Source organism: Lynx canadensis, chromosome B4 (assembly GCF_007474595.2).
Source record: "Lynx canadensis isolate LIC74 chromosome B4, mLynCan4.pri.v2, whole genome shotgun sequence".
In the NCBI taxonomy this organism is placed as follows: Eukaryota; Metazoa; Chordata; class Mammalia; order Carnivora; family Felidae; genus Lynx; species Lynx canadensis.
This window is the reverse complement of record NC_044309.1, coordinates 22,924,691-22,948,072: the sequence shown is the minus strand read 5'-3', so window position 1 is coordinate 22,948,072 and position 23,382 is coordinate 22,924,691. Positions and strand designations below refer to the sequence as shown.

At 41.1% G+C, this 23,382-nt stretch overlaps 2 protein-coding genes across 2 annotated transcripts in view; both read left to right on the top strand.

The window, feature by feature from the left end:
* Positions 1-22,324, top strand: part of PRTFDC1 (phosphoribosyl transferase domain containing 1) — a 99,668-nt gene extending 77,344 nt beyond the window's left edge. The window contains exons 4-9 of the mRNA XM_030322028.1: positions 3,702-3,767; positions 16,057-16,074; positions 17,428-17,510; positions 17,970-18,016; positions 20,998-21,074; positions 22,136-22,324. Of these exons, the coding sequence (XP_030177888.1) occupies positions 3,702-3,767; positions 16,057-16,074; positions 17,428-17,510; positions 17,970-18,016; positions 20,998-21,074; positions 22,136-22,183 (339 nt within the window). The 3' untranslated portion in view covers positions 22,184-22,324. The remainder of the gene's footprint in view (positions 1-3,701; positions 3,768-16,056; positions 16,075-17,427; positions 17,511-17,969; positions 18,017-20,997; positions 21,075-22,135) is intronic.
* LOC115518509 (activated RNA polymerase II transcriptional coactivator p15) lies at positions 11,447-12,122 on the top strand. Its single transcript, XM_030322030.1, has one exon. The coding sequence runs from the start codon at positions 11,490-11,492 to the stop codon at positions 11,871-11,873; it is 384 nt and encodes a 127-aa protein (XP_030177890.1). The 5' UTR covers positions 11,447-11,489; the 3' UTR covers positions 11,874-12,122.
* Positions 22,325-23,382: the final 1,058 nt, after the last annotated feature.

Below are 23,382 nucleotides of genomic sequence, written 5' to 3'. Positions count from 1 at the left end.
TCTCAGAGCCTGGAGACTGGCTTGAATTCTGTGTCTCTCTCTCTCTGTCCCTCACCCACTTGTGCTCTGTCTCTCTCACTCTCAAAAATAAACAGTAAAAAAAGAAAAAAAGGAAAGAAAAAGAAAAACAAAACTATAAACCAATCTTATGAAGATAAGATTAATAATCCCAAATAAAATATTATCAAATCAAAACCAATGACATTTTTAAAAAGTACATCAATCCTAGGAATATAAGGATGCTTTTGAACTGCTAGAAAACTATCATGGTTAAACACAGTGGATTAGATGCATACAATTAGCTCTATTCCTTCCTGAAACCCCACCAAAATGCCAGTAAAGAAATGAATGAAGTATTTCCCCACAAGGACAAAGAAAGGGGGAGAAAACCTCAGTAGGCAAGAGATGTCAGTGGTTTTTAGGAGGCAAAACTGATTAAGGAAGGGCACTGACTCAGCTGAAGAGTGAAAGTGAAAATCCAAATGCCTATAGAGGGAATTGCCAATGAGAAGTACACGATTCATGCCACAGAATTCTTGAAAGGCTTACAAGTTAGTAGCTAGGTTCTTAGAAGATGGAGTGAAGAAGGAATGCCCTACAAGCAGCAGGGTGCTGGGGAGCTTATGAATGGAGAGGATGGTCCTCTAGGCTGCCTTCTTCATCCCGGCAAGACACAAAAGCCTTCTTTGCTGGAGTCATTAAACCAGGAGAGCTCCAGACTCCAGTGTACCAGAGAGGACTGAGGAGTGACCATTTCCTGGGAAAGAAGGAGGGGAGGGAGGGAGGGAGGGAGGAAAATGAATCACATCCAGCATTTACTGAGCCAGGCTCTATTCTAAATGTTCAGTTTATATTAATTCATTTGATCTTCATAACAGCCCAGCAGATAGGCAAATAAATAAAGGTACAGGGGCATCTGGGTGGCTCAGTTAGGCATCAACTTCGACTCAGGTCATGATCTCACGGTTCGTAGTTTCGAGCCCTGCGTCAGGCTCTGTGCTGACAGCCCAGAGCCTGGAGCCTGCTTTGGATTCTGTGTACCGCTCTCTCTCTGTCCCTTCCCCGCACGCTTTCTCTCTCTCTCAAAAATGAATAAACATTTTTCAAAAGTTAAAAAAATAAAAGTACTAAAGTAGCTGAGACAAAAAAAAAAGTAGCCAAGACAATTTTTTTTAAAAGAACGCAAAAATGAAACTTCCTTTACCACGTATCAAAACATAATAAAAAGCCATAATAATTTAACAGTATGGTTTAGATGTTAAAATAGGCATTTTAGGCTAATGAAACAGAAGAGCATAGAAACTGACCCTCACATAGGAGAATGAAGGATATGATAAAAATGACATTCCAACCAGTTGGGGAAAAACAATTCCATAAGTGGTATTGGGACAATTGACTATACACATACTTGGAAGACCTAAGTTCCAGATGAGTTAAGGATAGATCTAATAATAAAAACATGTTATAAACGTGGACTCTAATTAAGGCCTTCTGAAATTAAAAAAAAAAAAAGTACATCAATCTGAAATAAGATTTTCTTGGCAACATGCTGAATATGTGACTTATAGCATAGTATTTAGCTTTCTGATATATTGTGGGGGTTTAGTGTTTAATCAATAGAATGAAGATGATAATAGAATTATTATGAAGTTTGCTCCAATCTGGCAGAGTGTAAATCTCATTTGTTACATTAAACTTTGTGGTTTAGTAGTTGGGTCCAGTTCTGCATATCCCAGTCCCCTAGGGATACAGAAATTTTTATTTTTCCTGCTGCTATTAACAACATATTTGAGTCTGTTATGCAGAAATTCCGCCTACGTTTACTCCTATATCTCAGCACCTCTAGAAGTGACAAGAGAATCTTCTCCTTTGACATTCTTTTAATTTTTTTTTAATGTTTATTCATTTTTGAGAGAGATGGAGAGAGAGACAGAGCGTGAGTGGGGGAGGGGCAGAGAGAGAGGGAGACACAGAATCCAAAGCAGGCTCCAGGCTCTAAGCTGTCAGCACAGAGCCTGATGCAGGGCTCAAACCCATGAACCGCGAGATCATAACCCGAGCTGAAGTCGGGCGCTCAACCGACTGAGCCACCCAGACGCCCCTCCTTTGACATTTTTGACAAGTTCCTAACCTACTGCGTGACTGCTTATGAATACATGATTATATATGCCTGTTCGAAACCAGCAGAAGATCAGTAAATTCTGGATGTTCTTTGACTTTCTCCTTTTGAGGTCAGTTCCCATAAGAAGAAAATTATTGGATTTATCTACTTGGTGGGCTTTCTCTTTACTTCTTTGCAGTACAGAGTGAATGCTTTACCGAGTGGAAGTAAAAACATTCTAAGGTTATTTTCCCCCCTCTTGAGCAGTAAGGTGAAAAGACAAACCTGCTTCATTGGCAAAACTGTTATATTGGTTATTTGGCTGCTTTCCGCCTTCCCAGATGACCGATGTCAATGCCTAGATAGAGACTCTGTTGCAAGTGACAGAATCCAACTCAAACCAACCCAAGAAAATTCCTAAGGGAACAGAATTGGCTTCGGTAGCTGGCATGTAGCACCAGGCATAGCTGGTTTACATAGGAAAGGCCTAGCCCCACCTGAGCCATAAGGAATGAATGATGCCCCCCACCCTCCGTGAAAGAGGCAGAATAAGGGAGGAAAACCCTGAACTGGCAAAAGCCACAACGGTTCACAGCAGCGACCTGAGATGTTTCCTGGTTCCGCACATCATGCACAAGGTACCTGCACCATCGTCTTCTCCCTTAGATTGCTGTTGGAAGGGATTGCAACATTACAGCATTCTTGCTTGGTCATGAAGCCACTGTCTGTAGGGTGTTTTTGCAGTGAGGCCAGAAAACAAGCAGCCTGCTCTATTTCCTGTTTGGCCTCTGTATTATTTGGTTGTGATATGCACTCTGTAACAATCCATATTTAGTTTAGTGTGTGTGTGTGTGAGAGAGAGAGAGAGAGAGAGAGAGAGAGAGAGAGGTTTAAGTAGCACAGGACAATGTGTGATATATATATAAACCTCATGAAAGTGAATACTCATAACCTCTGAAGGAATTGGAGTGAAAGTCTCCTAAACATATTCCTGGGACTGTAGAAATTTCCTGAGGCTTCTTCGTTCATGTGTGAAGGTCTAAATGCAATAGTTCTTGCTCTGTGAGCTGTTAGAATTGCCCTCAACGTCAGCAGAGAGGCTGGATCTGTGTGGTAGGAGGAGAGGAGGCCTCAACTGATTGCTCAGCCACTGTCTGATTGCTCCCCGCTGAGGGCTAGGACTGGGACTTGTTGGCACAGCAGACAAATGTGCGGCCCACTTCTGGGGATCCCGTAGCCCCCTCGGCCCAGGGAGGTCCAGGAGCATGACTGCCTTCGCCAATTCCATCTGCCTCAGTATAGGCTCAAGCACCTTCCATCATTTTTGTATTCCAAAATTAGGTTTATTTGTTTTCTCTCCACTCCTTTTATCATCCCCTCTCCACACAGTCTGTCCCCTCCCCGAGCCATTAGAATGCTTTGTCCCCAGCACAGTAGCAGGAGAGTGGCTCTCGGTAACCACGGGCAACCAGGAATCTGGACCAGCTATTTGTGCTGTATTTGTAAGGCGCAGTCTAGCCGCTAGCTGGGTAGACGGCGGGGGGAAATGTGCTGTAAAGGTTTTTCTTGTACAGTGAAATATTATCTTCCCTTTTTTTAGAACGACCAGTCCATGGGCGAGATGCAGATAATTGGAGGCAATGATCTTTCAACACTGGCTGGAAAGGTTTGTTAATGTAACTCTGCTCCCTAAGCACTGATGTCATGGGGAAATCAGTGACCTTCATTTCAGGTCAGCACTTGCAATGCATTTCAGACACTCTCCCGGGTTTGCTAATTCATGCAAATGGATGTGTGAATCCTTTTAATGATTTCTCCCTTATAAAACACTCTTTTTATAATGCTTCCAGGACCCGATGCCCACCAGATCTCCAACCTTCCTTCCAATCTTATTTCAGACAACCTCCTATTACAAAATAAATCCCTGGGCACTCCCGCCTGCTTCCTTTTCTCCTCTTGCCGGTCCCTCCTGAAAAGGAAGCTTTTTCCTTTATTCGTCTGCTTTTTGTCTCATCTATGCCTCAGCATCTCGGCATTGCAGTAAGACATTTAAACAGGTTTGCCAAAATGTTTAAAATTTAAGGAGGGAATAAAAGAAAGGTTTCTAGAGAGCACATTTTTCAGCCCCATGCCTTTTTCCTCCCACGCAAAAGAATGTAATCCATTAGATCATGGGTCAGACACCGCCACTTTGAACTTGGAGTTCCAAACATGCCAATGCTTAATAATTAAGTGAAAATCTGTTTGGATTCTGACATAAATACATACATTGGAAGGAAGAGTTGTTTCCTTTGTGGAATGGGTGTCCTTTGTGGAAATGTGACCTGAGATTCGAGTTTTGCTCTGAAAAGCAGGCAGCGGCTGCTGCCTGACATATCTTGTATTCATTATCCCTGAACAACTTCAGCCTTCCGAATAAAATGGATCAGTCTCTTACACAAGTTTAATCTCTCATTTTGGTGGTTGTTACTGTTTGTTATGCAATGCCCGGATGGGGAAAAGGAATAGCAGGCACATTTAATAAAAATGTGTTTAATAACATTGGGAACATTAGAGAGCTACAGGGACTCTAACTCCAAACCAGCTTACTTCCCTCTACTCTGAAGATAGCATAGTAGCCATCCAAGTGGGACACGACTATCTAGAGGGAGATTATGTTGCACAGAAATTGGAATTAACTTGTTGATGTTAATGCGTCACTAGGCCACCATTTGATGGCCTTACTACATCAGTGCCTAAAATAACATCCTGGAAAGCTAAAATGCTCCAAGCAATTTCCAGAAATTCACAACTTTTCACAACTGTGGAGTGGCCTTTAAATGAGAAGTCATTTTAGTACTTTGTTGTAGGACATTGCCTTACAGGTGTTACGACACGAGAGAAATACCGTGCCTTGTGCGACGTTACACAAGCATCTTGCCTTGGGGAATTACCATGGGGTCTGTCAAAGTAGCAATTCTAAGAATCCCAAATGAATACCAAGAAAATGTTGTGCATAAAACTGTGACTTTTCTCTCCTGCTTTCTAAAATCATCTTATTTTTCATTTTATTTTTTTTTCAAATTTTTTTTAACATTTATTTATTTTTGAGACAGAGAGAGAGAGAGAGAGAGAGAGAGAGCATGAACAGGGGAGGGTCAGAGAAAGAGGGAGACACAGAATCTGAAACAGGCTCCAGGCTCTGAGCTGTCAGCACAGAGCCCGACGCGGGGCTTGAACCCACGGACGGCGAGATCATGACCTGAGCCGAAGTCGGACGCTTAACCGACTGAGCCACCCAGGCGCCCCTTCTTTTTCATTTTAAAGTAATCTCCCTCTTAGGTGAGCACCAGATATTCTGTTCCTTTAAAAAATAGAGAGGAGGATGGGCAACGTTTCTTACTAGGGGTGGAATCAATAGGAGGGGTGATAGTGCTGTGCCTCAGTATCCCCTCCCAGAATTACTGCAAAGACCCACCCCTCCCCATGAGAAAGTAGGGATTATGGAAGTTCAGGTAGGAGAGATGGAAAACCAGCCGGCACTAAGGACAAGCAGGAGTCAGCTTGTTTTTTGCTCGTGTGACAAATGATCCTTCTGGCTTACCAGGTGCTATTTCATGGTATCTTTTTACTTGCATTTATGTGTGCATAGATGGATTCTATATATGTTTAAATGTATGCCACGTAGAATCCTTTGAGCTTAGAACGCACTGAGTAAATATTTCTAAGATGAATCAACATTGATTAGCCAAGTTCTCAACTGTCACAACAGCTTACGTTGAAAGATTATGCATCTTTATGCAGTTCAGGGCACCTAGGCTGACATCAGAAGAAGGGAGTGCTTAATGAACCAGTGTAGACCATGCTCAGTGCTCTCAAATGAATCTTAAATCTGTCCACGTCTCTCTGTCTTCATGGTAATCACCCGACTCTAGACTCTTGCAGTAGCAAAGTGTGGTCTAGGGCAGGGGTTAGTGAACTTTTTAGGGAAAGGCCAGGCCATACATGTTTTTAGATTTTGTGGGCTATACCCTCTCCGTTGCAACTACTTAACCCTCTATCATAGCATGAATCCAGCAAGCAGCCACAGATAAAATGGAAACAAATGGACATGGCTGTTTCAATAAAACTTTATTGACAAATATAGGCAGCAGGCCAGATTTGGCTGATGAGCCGTAGTTTGCTGACCTTTGGTCTGGGAACCAGCAAGGTCAGCACCACCTGCAAACTAGAAATGCAATATCTCAGATCCCACCCCAGATCTTCCGAATGAAGTACCCACTTTAAAAACATCCTTAGATGGTTCCTTTGCACACTAAAGTTTGAGAAGCACTGGTCTTCTAGGGCCAGACTGCTACTATCCCTCCTCCAGTAAGCTATGGTAGCCTAACTAGTCTCCCTGAACTTCCACCTTCACTTAATTCTTGCCACCCTCCAAATCATTCTCCAAGAAACAATAGCCAAAGGGATCTTTTTAAGATGCAAATTGGGTCACACCCCTTGCCTACTGAAAACCTTTCAGTGGCCTCTCAGTTAGGGTTGTCAGACTTAGCAAAAAACAAAATGGAGAACAGAAGGCCAAGTTAAATTTGAATTTCAAATAAACAATGAATACACTTTTAGTATAAGCATGTTACGTGCAATATTTGGAACATACTTAAGCTCAAAAGTCATTTGTTATTTATCCGAAATTCAAATTTCACTGGGTGTTCTGTATTTTATCTGGGAATCCTACTCCCAAGGTTCGGAGAATACAATCCAACCTCCTTCTCCCAGCCTGTAAGACCTGTGTGATCTGGCCCTGCTTCCCTCCCAACATCATCATATACCACTCAGCCCTCCTTATGGTGTTATAGCCACACTGGTTAAGCTCCTTCCTGCCAAGACTTCGGATAAGCTGTGGCCTCCAACCCGAAATCTATTTTCCTCCTATCCTTCAGGCTTCAACCTAATGGCTCTTATATAAGTGAGGCCTGCCCTGAGTCTGTCTAAAATGAGCACATACTCTTCCCTTACACAGTTCCCACCTTCCCCATTATATCTCTATATTAGTACTCTGTTTCAGGTCAAGCCCTTTCCAACGTTTGCTGTGTTTACTTTAAGGCCAATTTTCTGATGTGTGTATTTCCCCCACCAGAATGTCAGTGTAAGATGGGCAGAGACCCTGCTTATCTTACTCACCATCCTGTCTCTTGCGTTGTGCACGGTGCCTAGCCAACAGGTCGGCATAAGTATTTGGTGACTGAGTGAGCGAAGGCTCCTCTTTCTCCTAGAAAGAAACCAGAAATCTTTTCAATGAAGTCTGGGAAAGCGAGGATATGGCAGAAGGACAGGTAAATAGAAGCCCATCCAACCACACCAAAGGACACATCAGCCAGCTAGTTTGATTTAGGTTGGATGAGAAAAGTGTTGAGTGAGGGCCCCTTGTTTTCGAGAAGCAGAAGGGCTTTGGTGTCACAAAAGATTCAAGATGGGGGGAGTGGGTTGGTGAATGCGGTCCCCCTGAGTGTGGAGGAGGGAAAACAATATCACTTAACTTTTGGAATTTCCTTTTCCTTAAACAGCTGATGGCTGATCTACTCACCCATTCTTCAGCCTTTCAGAGAAAGGCTATGCATCAAGGGTTTGAGAGAACTTTAAAAATAAGTCTCAGAGGCCCTCCAGAATCTTTCCATCATGCAGAATGTATGCCAGCTGAGGGCAGAAAACAAACTTAAAAAGAAAAGGCACCCGACAATTAGTGCTTACTTTTCTCATGGTTGTAGAAGGAAGTCAAGCTGTTGTAAACACCTGCATCGGGTGGAGGGCTCTTGTAGATCATCATCTGACTTTGCCCTTGTATAGTAATCATGTGATTTCTTCAGTCAATAAATTTATATTTGAGCTGAATTTTCCATTAATATTACTACTCTGCCATGAATTTGAGCACTCCTCTTTTTTTAATGCTTGGCACTCAGAGAAGAGCTGCGGGGATCTTTCCCCACGAGACTCTTTCCTTGAGCTTAAGGAAATCCAAAGAAGGAATGATTCCTTGGGACGGTGACTGTCTTCACAAGGGGAGGCTGAGGTTTTACTCTGGACTAGATAGCCTGGGAATAACACAGGAAAGGGAGAAGAGCATCGTGAAATGAAGGATGAAGGAGGGAAATGGGAGAGCCAGAGGACAAGAGCAGACCAATGTGACTGGAGGAAATCAGTCCAAAATAAAGAAACAACTTTAAGACACTGAAAATGCAAATTGGATTTGGTTTGTAGAATATGTTGAATATCTCAACAAAGAATTTAGCTTGCAGAAAAGCAAGGAGGAGTTGCAAAGGTTTTTGAGCAGAAGTGACATCAAGAAGCTGTGTTTTGCAGGACACCTGAGTGGCTCAGTCGGTTGAGAATCTGACTCTTGATTTCAGCTTGGGTCATGATCTCACTGTTCATGAGATCAAGTCCCAGGTCGGGCTCTGCATTGACAGTGCAGAGCCTGCTTGGGATTCTCTGTCTCCCTCTCTCTCTGCCCCTCCCTGATGTGTGCTTTCTCTCTCTCTCTCTCTCTCTCTCTCTCTTTCTCCTCAAAATACATAAATAAACTTTAAAAAAAAAGAAGTTGTGTTTTGAGAAAATTACCTTGATAGAGGATAGAATAACTGAGGATGGGAATGAGACTCCAGGCAAAGAAACTAGTCAGGAGGCTGTGTGGGTTGAGCAGACATGAGCACTAGAACCATAGGAGCAAAGTAGGAACATTGCAGAAGACACAGAGCTGTCCAAGGGAGCAGCAGCAGAACTAAATGATGAATGAAGAAGGGAGGGTTAGAAGAGATTTTTAAAAAAAACAAATTTCTTTATAAAAGAACTTTTAAAAACGCAGGGACATAGCTCACCTGTGTGATTCTCCACACATTATAAGCATCATAACTGTACTACGTAACCTCTTAAATTTTCTAAAGATGTGTGAGTTAAAATATTTGGAAAAGAGACCCTGTACAGCCCCCATGGACCTTTCTCTTTCATGGATTCTTTCTTTCTTTCTTTCTTTCTTTCTTTCTTTCTTTCTTTCTTTCTTTCTTGCCTTCCTTCCTGCCTTCCTTCTTTCTTTTTTCCTTTCTTTCTTGTCTCCATTCTTTCTTTTCTTTAAAGCAAAGAAAAGGAAGCTCATAAGGGAAGCTGGCTGAGTCATGGTTCTAAATAGGTCATGGCTCTTGAATAAAGGGAACACTCAATGATTAAGTTAAATGGCCTCAACTTACAGTGTTTAAAAGCATTTTCCTCGGTGTGCGCAAGCGGTCTGCACAACGTGCTCTCTAGCTGATTTTTTTTCAAAGTTGATTTAATCCTGGCACTTCATAAAATGTGTGTATCCATTAAAGCAAGAAGATTTTATTCATGTTCAAGAGAAATCTCTGAAAGGGGTGGAATGAAACCAAATGCATGGAAACAGACCCAGATCTGGCAACAGGAAAACACAGATGTGCAGGTTAAGTGCAAGATTTCAGGAGACGTGCCACCTTCCCCCACCAAATAAGTTTCTAATCAAATGCCAGAATGAAGCATCAGAACCTGCCAAATTTCCTCCTTGGCTGCCTTAACTATTTAAATCATTCCTTTTTATTGCATCTGACTAGGCTGAGAACAATAATGGAAATGCCCACCAACTGATGATTCTGGCAATTTTGGGAATTATCACATAGAGTGAAATGCTGAACTACATTCCTTTCTCCCTGGGGTTCATATTCACACTTGTACCCGTGCTCAGCACCCACAATGAGCCCATCATCATTACTGCCATCCCTCCGCTCAGCGTGACCATAGCCACAAAACTATGCTGCCCAAGATTAGACTGTGCTGTGCTAATAATTTTGCACTTTAAAAGACTGAAAGTGGGAATAATCTATCTACAAAAAACACTGAAATTTGTATAATGCCTTCCTTCTTTCTTTTCTTCTTTTTCTTCTTCCCTTTCTTTTTCTTCAGGGAAGTTGAGGTGATAAGCTTCCCCTGGGATGGCACCATAGCAAAGAAAGGATGCACTCCAGAGACTCCGCACAGAATTTTTGCCCACGGTCCCCAGGTTGCAAACTTCACTTACTTTCTGGGAAGAGATGAGCTAGGTGTGATGAGATGGCCTAGACAGCAAGTGGTTCAGTAATCAGAGGTATCAGGTTGGAAGTGCTTAGGAGCCACAGTGTGCTCTGAAAAAATGTCCAAGGCAGGGTGCCTGGGTGGCTCAGGTAGTTAAGTGTCCCACTTCGGTTCAGATCATGATCTCCTGGGGTGTGGGTTCAAGCCCAGTGTTGGGCTTTGTACTGACAGCTCAGAGCCTGGAGCCTGCTTTGGATTCCTTGTCTCCCTTTCTTTCTGCCCCTCCCCCATGTGCTTTCTCTCTCTCTCCCTCTCTCTCTCTCTCTCTCTCAATAATAAATAAACTTAAAAAATTATTTTAAAAAATTTCCAAGGTTGCCACTCAAAAAAACAGATGGGGGGAAATTTAGAAGATTTCTTGGTGCAAAATTAAAAGCAGTACACATTAATGATAGGTCAGTTAAGGAGGAATTAATTGTACATCGTTGAGGGGGGAAAAATGGAGGAGATGTGTCAAAAGAATAATAAACTAGAGAAAGAAATGAGGTCAAAATTGTTCATTTGTTCCACGGGCATTCCTTCAGCACCTGCACATACTGGTCTCCATGTTATAAAGATGAATTTGTCTTTGTCCTTTAGCTTGTGGAGCCTATCCTGACATGTTAAAGTTTAAAGAGATTACTTCTTGGGGAGCCTAGGTGGCTCAGTCAGTTGAGCGCCCGACTTCGGCTCAGGTCATGATCTCACAGTTTGTGAGGTTGAGCCCCACATTGGGCTCCATGCTCTCGGTTCAGAGCCTGGAGCCTGCTTTGGATTCTGTGTCTCCTTCTCTCTCCACCCCTCCCCCATTCACGCTATGTCTCTATCTCTCAAAAAATGAACAAATGTTAAAAAAAAATTTTTAAAGAGCTTAGTTCTCTTAGACACTAGTGAAATGCTTCCAAAGTTGGTGTCACTTTCTCTGTACTCTTGGGCTACTTGTTTTGTATGGCAATCTTCCAAAATGGTACTAAACACATTGCTTTTCTGGAGGTGAGATTTTCATACAACAGGTAGGCCACTAACAATCCAGACAGTAAACCCACATATTACTAAGGAAAGAATTTGAAAACACAGTGTGGTGTTTTGTAAAAGAAAATAAATATATATGCAATGACTGCTCTATTTAAGTCGCTAAAGAATTCTAAATTTCTACTGAGATCCCTTTCAATAGGAATTTTTTTATATCAGTATTCCACCGCCCATCACTTGTGAACCCACTAAATAATTTTACTTTTTAAACACTGTACACAGTTGCAAGCGAGCGAGCAGAGAGCTGTTCGGCTGGAAGAGCGGAGCAATGCCTAAGTCAAAGGAACTTGTTTCTTCAAGCTCTTCCGGCAGTGATTCTGACAGTGAGGTTGACAAAAAGTTAAAGCGGAAAAAGCAGGTTACTCCAGAAAAACCTGTAAAGAAGCAAAAGACCGGTGAGACTTCAAGAGCCCTGTCATCCTCTAAGCAGAGTAGCAGCAGCAGAGATGATAACATGTTTCAGATTGGGAAAATGAGGTATGTCAGTGTTCGAGACTTTAAAGGGAAAGTCCTAATTGATATTAGAGAATATTGGATGGATCCGGAAGGTGAAATGAAACCAGGAAGAAAAGGTATTTCTTTAAATCCTGAGCAATGGAGCCAGCTGAAGGAACAGATTTCTGACATTGATGATGCAGTAAGAAAACTGTAAAATCAGAGCCATATAAAACCTGTACTGTTCTAGTTGTTTTAATCTGTCTTTTTACATTGGCTTTTGTTTTCTAAACGTTGTTTTCCAAGCTATTGTATATTTGGATTGCAGAACAATTTGTAAGATGAATATGTTTTTTTTTAATGTGCATTATTAAAAATGTTCTGAGTGAAGCTAATTGTCAACTTTATTAAGGAGGATTGCTTTGTGCCCGCCACCTAGTGTAAAATAAAATCAAGTAATACAATCAAAAAAAAAAAACAAAAAAAACAAAAAAAAAAAACACTGTACACAACTCAGAAAGTTTTTGTGTTGTTACAGATGTTATCAACCCACTTAGCCTCCTTAATCCTCCAAAATCCTTTGAGAAATATAGTTAAACCATAATTAACCAACGTTTTCCTCATAATAATCATCCCAAGAAAGAAAGAAAGAAAGAAAGAAGAGGAGGGAGGGAGCGAGGAAGGAAGGAAGGAAAAGAGAAGAGAAGAGAAGAGAAGAGAAGAGAAGAAAAGGGAAGAGAAGAAAGGGAAGAGAAGAGAAGAGAAGAGGAGAGGAGAGGAGAGGAGAGGAGAGGAGAGGAAAGGAGAAGAGAAGAGAAGAGAAGAGAAGAGAAGAGAAGAGAAGAGAAGAGAAGAAGGGTTATTGTAGTTTAAGACACTGAATGATGACTAGGAAAACCATTGAAAGAAAAGAAACTTTAAAAGGAAACATAGTACATCTACTTGACTCTGCAGTGGGGAGAAAGGTGAGCAGTACAAAAAGAATACAGTCATAACAAAGCATCTGCATTGGGAGATGGAAAAAAGAAGTGAGATAGTGTATAAGAACTAAATTCTCAGGGCACCTGGGTGGCTCAGTTGGTTGGGTGTCCAACTTTGGCTCAGGTCATGATCTCGCAGTTTGTGGGTTCAAGCCCCATGTCAGGCTCTGTGCTGACAGCTCAGAGCCTGGAAGCTGCTCTGGATTCTGTCTCCCTTTCTCTCTGCCCCTCCCACGCTCACACTCTGTCTCTGACTCTCTCAAAAATAAATAAATGTTAAAAAAAATTTTAAGAACTAAATTCTTATCATTATATAATATAATAAATAGATGATGTCTAAAATTTTTAAATTTAGAAATAGAAGTACAGTAAGAGAGACTATTTTAAATTAAAAGAGAATTAAAGACCCAATGCATGGACTTCAATTAGACAAAGCAGCTACAAAGGCCATTTTAAAGACAACTGGAGAGAGGCACCTGGGTGGCTCAGTTGGTTAAGCATCCGACTCTTGATTTCAGTTAGGTCCTGATCTTACAGTTTGTGAGGTGGAGCCCAGCATCAGGCTCCATGCTGTCAGTGCAGAACCTGCTTGAGATTCTCTCTCTCTCTCTCTCTCTCTCTCTCCTTCTCTCTCTGCCTCCCCCCACTTGTGCTTGCTCTCCTTCAAAATAAATAAACTTACAAAAATAAAGACAACTGGGGAAATTTAAATATGTACTAGGTTTTATATAATATTAAGAAATTATTTCCAGGGGTGCCTGAGTGGCTCAGTAGGTTAAGTATCTGACTTCGGTTCAGGTCACAATTTCATGGTTCATGCGTTTGAGCCCCGTGTTGGACTCTGTGCTGACAGCTCAGAGCCTGGAGCCTGCTTCAGATTCTGTGCCTCTCTCTCTCTCTCTCTCTCTCCCTCTCTGCCCCTCCCCCCCTCAAAAATAAATAAATGTTTAAAAAAATTATTGCCAGGTAAAGAAGTTATCACACACACACACACACACACACACACACACACACTGGAATAACAAACTAGGAAATCCTGCCATTTACAACAACATGGATGGACCTTGAGAGCATTATGCCAAGTGAAGTAAATCAGACTGAGAAAGACAAATACTGTGTGATCTTACTTTCATGTGGGATCTAAAACAAAACAACACAAAACCAAACTCATAGAAAAAGAGATCAGATTTGTGGTTACCTGAGGTAGGGGTGGGGGGCAGGGAAATCAGGGGAAGGTGGTGAAAAGGTAAAAACTTTTAGTTATAAGATAAATAAGTACTAGGGATGAAATGTACAATATCATGACTGTAGCTGACATTGCTCTGTGATATACGGGAAAGTTGTTAAGAGACTAAATCCTGAGAGTTTTCATCATAAGGAAAAAAATGTTTCCCTTTTTTGCTTTCTTCTTTTATTGTATCTATATGAGATGATGCATGCTAACTAAATTTGTTTAGGTAATTATTTAGTAATAGTATATAAGTCAAAGCATTATACTATACAGCTTAAAGTTATACAGTGTATGTCACTGGATCAAATGTATAAAACTGTATAAAACTGGATCAAATGAAAAAAACAGAATAGATTATTGTCATTTTTGTTAGATGTGACAGTATTGTGGCTATGCATTACACAGAATGCCATGATAACTTTAACATAAAGTGCATAAGCATTTTAAATACTTTACAGTTAGATGCACATCAACATTTAGAAAACCTTTGACTTTTCTATTTGATTTGAACACGTATATGCATTACCTTGCTTTTAAAATATGTTTAAGTAATTTTGACAATATATTTCTGGATTAGTACATACATTCAAATCTCACTTCCCAGCCACCACTGTATCTTATAGTTATAGCTAAATGTTTTCAAAGATGACTCTTGTTTTGCAAGGTTCTAAGCTTTTAAAAAACAGATTTAATTATGTTCAGTGCACTTTATTTAATTAGGCAAGAATGCAGACTAACAGAGTTTTAAAAGGCCTTTCCTTATTAGATTGAAACAAAAAAAGATTATGAGCTAAGGAATCAAATTAACCAAGTATTCTCCAAGTATTCAGGTTGGTTAATAGGCATGGTTGGTAAGAGTCAATCAAACTAAAAATGCACATCCTAACTAACTGTTATGGGTTAATTGTTAAGAACACAGCAAATGTGCTCAGAATACCAAGGGGATTTCTCTGTTCCTGCGATCCTTAGGCTAGGGGATATGGACACGATAACTTTACATTTTAATGATAAAACCAAGATTTTGTAATGCATTTAATGACTAAAAATACTATACCTGGGAGAAAATCACTTCTAGAAAGATACTTCCTTCTAAGAAGCGTTGGACACATAACGTAATGTGATTTGGGTTGGTTGATTAATATTTTCATTACTTAAATCTCTTTGGCATTAGACATAAGTAAGATTTCTAAGGTGGAAGGCTTGATAGGATTTTTAAAGTCTTATATGAATCATAGGGATAAATGAAGAGTTATGTAAAGAAAGACAACATTACGTTGAGGGAATATCCGCACCATTTAGTTCATTGCAATGTCATATTAGCACAGTCACATTTTAATTTGGTGAGATAGTATTGACATGTAACTACAAATCCATTTCATTGGTCAGTTTTAATTAATTAACCAGTATAATCGGTTATTATTCCTCCACTCAACAAATTACTGAGCATCTATATGCAGGTATATATGCTAGGGGCTGCGAATACAATAGTAAGCAAGACAAACATGATTCCTACCCTCATGGAGTTTATATCTAGTGGGCAGGCAGGTGTCAAACAGGAATTGAAATGAAACATAATGTTTTTAGGGGAAAAGGAGAGGTATGCCTCGAGAGCACATAACAAGCAACCCAACCATGTTTCTAAAAACATCAGTCAGGCACTTCACAGCACTCTCTCTGGCCCACCCCTTCCTCAAGGTTGAACATTTGAGAATAAATACAGAATCCTCAATGACTGGTGGCGATGCAGGGTTAGGACTGCCCCCAGCAGAGTCCATGATTCTTCTGCAGAGTACTGTCTCCATTAACAATGTAGTTTATGTGGCTTGTTTTCCTGGTAAACTCTTAGTACACTTTGTATGCCAAAGAATTCTGGATGGGGCTGCTTGCCAGAATTATGGACCTGGGATGACCTTGTGGGTAGCTCTTCAGACAGGGCATAGGGTCTGAGATGACCTTGCTGCTCCCTTGAATGTAGACACCAATATTGCAGCATCAGGTAATGGCCGAGAGAGTGTTCGAATGAATCTGGAATACCCAGATTACCTCCAAGCATTTGGGTTAGATGGATGGTGGAGGGCCAGCTCAGCAAATTGTGAAATTCCTAACTTTAAGCAAAAATGTGTGTTTCTCTTGTGAGCCAGATTTGCATCATATTCTAAATAACTGTTTTGTTTTGTTTTTAATTTCAGAATGTCCTCATTGTTGAGGTAAGCTGACTTTTCCTTACCCGTATTTGTTAGATGAAAGAATCTAATGGTGAGTTTCGAAGTATAGAACTTATTATCAAATTGGTCAAGGATTTGTTGAATTTCCGCTGTGCACATGGCTCTCCAAATTTACTGCCTACGAACCAACTAGAATCAGTGGCTTGAAACAAGTTAGAAAAAAGCTTTGCGGTAATAGTTGTGTAGTACTTTATCCGTTTTTATGTCTGAATTGGTTCTTATACTTACTAGCAAGTCAGGCATTTTTACAGAAGAGGAAACGAGCCCAACACAACCAAATGGGTTTAATAGTAAAACCAGGATTTGAACTCTTTTCACCCTTGATTCATTGTTTGTGCTAATGACCTCCAATGACTTCAAACAATTCTGCCTTCAGCAACCAAAGGATAAATGCAATCAATTTTAAAATGGCAATCCAAGAGAAAGTGAGAATTTAATTTTTCTGCTTAAAAAAAAAAAAAAAAAAGAGAATGGGCCCCATAGCAGCAGTGGACTAATTCAGCAAATGGCCACTTTTCCTTCAAGAGCACGCCTGTCTTATCAGCTGGCAAAAATTCAAGGGAGCTGTTTTCAAGCTTTTGTTACACAATCGCCTGTGCGTGCCATATGTATCTGCAGTCGTCCTGGCTCGGGCATCACCCGTGAAGTAGACCCTCTAGCCAAACGAATTGCCCAACCCTGGCTAAATTCAGACCTGTTGTTTTGATAATCAGCTCCTGACAGCTGATTTCTGTCCTAAGGACAATGCATTTCTGCTGCCCATTCTCCTCTAATTGTGTAGCAGCTCATCAGCAGAGATGAGCTGAGGCTCACTGCAGCCTTGCACCCTCAGAATTCACAGGCTGTCACCAGCTGCCATCCAGACACATCTCACTTCCCAGCCATAGAATCCCCTATTGACTGGGGAGGGCAAGGGGGAGGTGTTTATCCATTCAGTGTATTCAGATGTACATCCCATGTCCATGAAAATTCATGCGTCCCGTATTGTGTTGCGCATAACCTCAGGGCCAAATTTAGTCCTTGAATGTGCATGCACGAGTCCAAATGTACTCAGTAAGGAGTCCCACATGCTCTCCAAAGGCCGAACTTAGCTTTCAACACAGCTGAAGGATTCCAAGAGGAAATAATTCACCAATATATTCCCCTAAATCCAGCTTCACAGAGAGGCACCTGTCTAAAAAATATAACCAACTCTGCTTCCTACTTTTACTCCATTTGATGGCAGTTCTGATTGTGATGCATTATTAATAAGGACTACAGTCATCTGTCTGGATGAAAAATCTATTATGCTGCCCAAATGCATTCAGGTTGAATTTGTCTGTCCTCTTTGCAAAGGATGTTGTTGGAACGGGGAGGACCATGAAGGCGCTGCTCAGTAGCATAGAGAAATACAAGCCCAACATGATTAAAGTAGCCAGGTGAGTAGGACATTCACATCATTGTTGCTTCTGTCTTTCTAAATCAGCTGGAGAAGGATGCTAACACAGGATGCTGTTTCCAAAGAGAGCAGTCTATTCCAAACCAGTGACCCTTTGCCCTGGCGTGTTATGGTTTGACCACACTGAACAAATAGCCCATTTGACCACTAGCCTGAGAGAGAGGAAGGGGAAGAAGGCACACTTTGCTGGGTGTCTGTGCCTCCATTAGCTGCTTCCAGGAGCAGCTGGCTGAGCCTGGTGCCAGTGTCCCTCTCCCTTTTATCTAGAATCACTGATGTGGTGCCGTGGTAGCAGGAGCATGAATTAGAAGGCTGTGACGGTGCTCCACACGCTCAGGGGGGCAGGGAATACATATTTTAATGATGTTCAGTTTTGAATTTGGAATTCACAGAAGTTATATCTGGATCACTAAACACCTTGCTTTCTTTTTCATGATAGTTTGTTGGTGAAGAGAAGACCTAGAAGTGATGGCTTTAGGCCTGACTGTAAGTCCTTCTGGGTTTTGTTGGTTGATTGGCTGGCGGGTGGTGGTGTTCATGTTTAAGAATCTCTGTTTCCTGTTCACCAGCATTCCACATAAAGCTGAAGCTATGAAGGTTTGATAGTCCCACGAGTCTCCCGACGTCTCCCCAGCCTTGCCGAGAGGAAAGAACCCTTTACAACAAGGGTTTTTAATTTTCCAGTTTGCGGTTTTCACAGAAACTCTGTGCATTGGATATTTTTAGTTTTAGGTTTTCCATAGCACCTTAAAATCAAAGGACTTAGCTACTTGGTTGCGAGGGATAGAGGGAGACTTGACCCCACGGGACTGGCTGGCTGGCACACGGGATCCCAACCTCCGCCACTGCCCCTATCGGTCAGACATGGGGAAGGCACTGTAAAGGCTTAGGATTCCCTTTCTGCCTCCAAGAACTGTCACCAGACAATGCACAACGCCTCCCTTCAGCAAGCCTGAATTTTAGAACACAGAAGGAGAAATCTGAGACACCTCCCATCACCTCCAAAGAAAAGTTCAATAACACAGAGAATTAGCAGAACAAATAGCTCCAGATATCATCTTCACACTTGACTTCAAACACGTGTTTTGGAGGACGTTCCTCAGCTAGGACACTTTGCTACCCTCCTCCCCATAATACGATTAATTCCAATGCCAGGAAGAATAAGCAAGCAGCTTGATTATTTATTATTCTAACATGAGAGGCAATTTTTTTTTCACTTGCGTAGGCAGACTTCAGCTTGATTTTTATAACTTACATTTGCTCTAAAGCCCCTGGGATAATCTGGCTACAGTCCTCATCAGCAAGCTGAAAAAACACCAGAGCAAGAGAGGCACACTATGGATGGGTAGTGTGCCAATGACATTTTGCCAGTGACTCTTTTTTCTAAAAACAAATTTCATTCCTATGCTGGATGTATTAAATCTAGACATCGGTTCTGGGCAGGTAGACCCAACGTCAGTTCTTGCCAGATGTTTCTGTCCCGTTACTGGTTTAAGGAATATAATCTGGATGCAGTAAGGGTAGGCAAAGTGAGTAAACAGAAATCTAAGGATTCATGTAAGATACCGTATAGATAAGATTTTAACTGAAGTTGAAAGACATTCACTTCAGACGTATCCAAATAATTACAGATTTTTTGTGGGCCATTTATGGCAGCCACATTAATAAAATACTAGCAGGTAACACTAGTGAGAGGTTATGGTGTGACCTACACTCTTCTAAGAGCTACGCAGAGATTAACCCCTGTAATCCTCACAGCATTCCTCTAAAGGAGATGCTATTGTTATGCCCATTTTATGGATGAGGCAACTGGACCCAACAAGGTTAAACAGCTTTCAAAGGTCACACTGCTGTAAGGTTAGAGTCAGTATTGAGCCCGGGCAGTCTGGTTCCAGTCACTGCCCTTACTCTTACACGACATCTGTAAGTAACGATTGCAAATAGAAGTGTAAGGGCTGCACCCATTTACCAGCTAGAGACAGGTCACTCTGATTCCTAACCGGTCCCCTGATCTACTGATCCAATGTCCTTCTTTCACCCCATGATAGCTCTGAAGACTTGGCCTTTTGAACTGGCTTTTCCCAGTCCCAGTTGCAATGCCTATTGTAGAGATTGCATTAGTCACTGTAAAGTCATTATTGTAGTTACAACCAGGGTTCTTTGGGATTTTCTGATATCCTTTTAGCTGGTTCCGAATCTCTGTTTCTTCTTCCTGGATTTCTGAGGCTTGGTACTTTTCCTCCTTTCTCATAATGGACTCTTTCCCATAGGCTCAATGACATCTTTCATATGCTCAATGACATCTTTGATATGCTCTGACATCTTTTCTTCCACTCTTGCTTCTCCTCTTTGATTATTTTTCTCAAGCAACCTTGGCAGTTTGGAAGGACCAACTGGGCTTTCTATCAGTGACACATAATGCAATCTGCTAGAAAGTAAGTCCCTCCCCTCTAGCACTTTCTGCAAGCAGGAACCAGTTGCTTTCTCCATAGAAAAGCATCTCTGGTCAATAGGGATAAAAATGTTGGGAGTAGTCGCCAGAAAGATAACTTTCTCCGTGCTGTAAGACCATTGGCTACACCAAAGTACGGCTTCGTAAAAGTAAGCAAGTACATCTTTCATCTGCAATGCTGTAATTAAAAAAAAAGATTAAAAAAAAAAAAACTGGAAAGGGTTTGAAAACTCATTGGACCAGAGGCACATTTATTCTGTTTCAAGACCTCTGAGGAAGGAGAGCTATTCTCTGTTCCTGAAGGATCCTTCTCAATAAAAATCATCTCCCTTTCAATAAAGGTTTCCCTTGGTTAGCCTAAGTACCTCATATTGCATTTAAATCCACTGCCATTCTTCCCTCGATACAGATAGAAAGTTAATTAGTGTCATCTGCATCCTGGATTCAAAGACTCGGGTTAGAATAACCCTTAGCGTTCTCTTTCTCAAACGGAACAATCCTACTTCATCTTGTCTCCCACGTTTTGCTTTCCAGCCCTTTGTCACGCTAAGGACATTGGGCACAGTGGGAGGAGCGCTTCCCAGTTGCAACAGTCCATGCACTTAGTCACATATCACAGTGTTGGAATACCTTCTGCTTGAACTGCACTTTATGCTTCCAAAGTGTTTCCTTTGGCATTGTGTCATTGGATACCGCTCACTTGGAAACAGTGGGGCTACATGACTAAGTCATGCATACTTCTTGTTATCCACTGGGCTGGCTGAGCCCTTACTCAGCTCGGTACGGTAGGCGTGCAGCCATCCTTCCTGGTATATTTGCTTGTTTACCTTGTCTCCCTGGCTGGTCACTCTGGTCCAGGTCCCAGTGGGCTCATCCTATGCATTGCTTATCATTTTTCCCACTTGCGTCTGCCTAAATGAAAGGTCTTCACGGTTTAAGTACCAACAATAGCTTATGGTGGCGTATCTACTTATGTTGTCTAAATTTTATTCCTCCCTCCCCCCTCTCTACTCAGATGTTGGATTTGAGATTCCAGATCTGTTTGTGGTGGGTTATGCCTTAGATTACAATGAATACTTCAGAGATCTGAATGTAAGTCATGCATGCAAATCCCTACCCTCCTTTGCACAAGAATTTAACAACATCAATTTAACACATTATTGAAATAGTAGTAATGATGGCTGCCACTTATTGAGTATCTTCTGTGTCAGAAATGTGTCAGGAATATCTTGGGCACTTTGCATTAAGAATCCCAATCACAGTTGCATGCAGTTCGTAACTATCCCCCTTTTGGAGAAATGGCTTCAACACATATACCCAGCGTAGACCCCCAGCTGTGTGACCCCGACCCACGTTGAATGATCTAGAAGTAGGCATCCTAGTCAAAGTGGACCAATCGTGTCTCTCCCTCCTAAGAATGAGAAATTTAAACCAAAATTCACAGAAATCAAGGGGTTTGGGCCTTCTACCACTGACTAGCAGGGCCCCAGAGAGCATATCCACAAGCACCATGGGCTGGAGTCAGGAGTTACCCTGCTCCCTCCTTCCAGTTGCATCATTGCTTAGCTCTTCCTTTGATTCTGTGAGCTACTTCCTTATCCTACCAATAAATCCCCCCTTTTTTTTGCTTAATTCGTCCGATCCCCCCTCTATTCCTTGCAATCAAAATATTCCTGACACATTTCTTGTTACCTAAAAAGGATCAAGTAAGAGTCAATGTTGTGTTTACCATGGCTGTTTCTCCATTCTCCCTGGAGGCTGTAATTTGACCAGGTGGAGACTTCTATCTCCACCATGGCTAACCATACCACTCCTCCAGCATTTCTGGTTGTTATAGACCTGGGGAGCCATGTTCAGAATAGGGCTCAAAAACCAGAACAATGAGGAAACTTTTCCAAGCATTCAAATGGGTCTCTTTTACATATGTACATATATACATATATGTACATATATATGTATGTGTATATATGTGTGTGTATACACACCCATAGCATATATGTGTGTATATGCACACACATACATACACATAAATGGACACATATATTTGAATGAAAAATAACCAATTACAAGATGACATTCTGTTATCACTGCCTTACATTTTCTGCACCTCATATTTTAAGAAACCGATGCATTTAAATCCTTTATTGTTTCAGCACATATGTGTGATCAATGAACACGGCAAAGAAAAGTATCGAGTTTAAAGAAGTAAATTCTCACCGTCGAATCTCCGGATAACATCATACTTACGGACTACAGTCAGAAAGCCAGCATGTGAAGTTTGTCTCCCCAGGGACCTTCACTCAGCAGGATATACAAAAAAAAAAAAAAAAAAAAAAAAAAAAGTTTTAATGAGAGAGCTTTCTTTTCAGAGGTATAACACAGAGTACCAAAGGTTCTTAAGAAAAAAAAGCAATGCTTTTATTTGACTTGTTCCAAATAAAATATTCCGCGTTGTGACTCATGAGTTCTATCTACCTTCACACTCCTGAACTTTCCCTTTTTTTTTTTATTTCAATGCAGTCATTATGCTTGATTACTATACCCCCACCTAGTTACTCAAATATTTTTCACCTAATTTTTTTTCAATATTCCATTTTGGTAATGTTTTGCAATCTGAAAACTGAAAACCTTTTAAGTTAAGCTCTGAACCCATATACTGGGAATGCAACTAGATTCCCATCCTTTAAAAAGGAGGGAAAGGACAATTTAATATAAATTTGTTTGTGCATTTCTGGCAGGCCATTACTATTTGCTTTGACAAACCCTTTTTGAACTGTAGCGTATAATGAATCTTAATGATGTTATGAAATGAGCCTTTGCTCAGTGCTCTTGATCGGAGCTTCCGGTATGTGATAACGGTATGTCATGTATGCATGGATGTACTCAACTGTGTTTAATACTCTGAATTTTAATTAGAAAAAATACAATGACAGCAAGGCTCTCGTTTCTAAGCTGCATCCTTTTATTGATGTGGGACATGAGCAAATGGCAGAATTGGCGGGGGGGGGGAAGGGGTTGAATTCTCGAAACTAAGTATGAGTTTTTCCTCTTATTTGCATCAAAGGACAAGACGCTATTATACATTATCATCAACATGAACACAGAGGTTGAATTTTTTTTTTTGGAGTGGTCTCATAAGACTTATCAAATGACCCATGGCATTACAGAAAACAAGCACACTTAAAGTTTTTTCTCAGTAACGTTTTTTTTCCATTCCCATTGTTTTATGAGATGTTTTCTAATTTATGGGGATTCTAATTGAAAATAAACTCGAGTGCCAATAGAACTGTTTTTTCTCATTCCTAAAAGGATAAAATGCAAAATAAATAACTAAGCAGGCTTTGTTTGGTTCTGAACCATATGTGGCATATTGTTATCAGGTTCTAGCTTCCTTTGAACT

Bases quoted from the DNA above. Each gene is read 5' to 3' on its own strand.
- LOC115518509 (XM_030322030.1), top strand. From the start codon at position 11,490: ATGCCTAAGTCAAAGGAACTTGTTTCTTCAAGCTCTTCCGGCAGTGAT.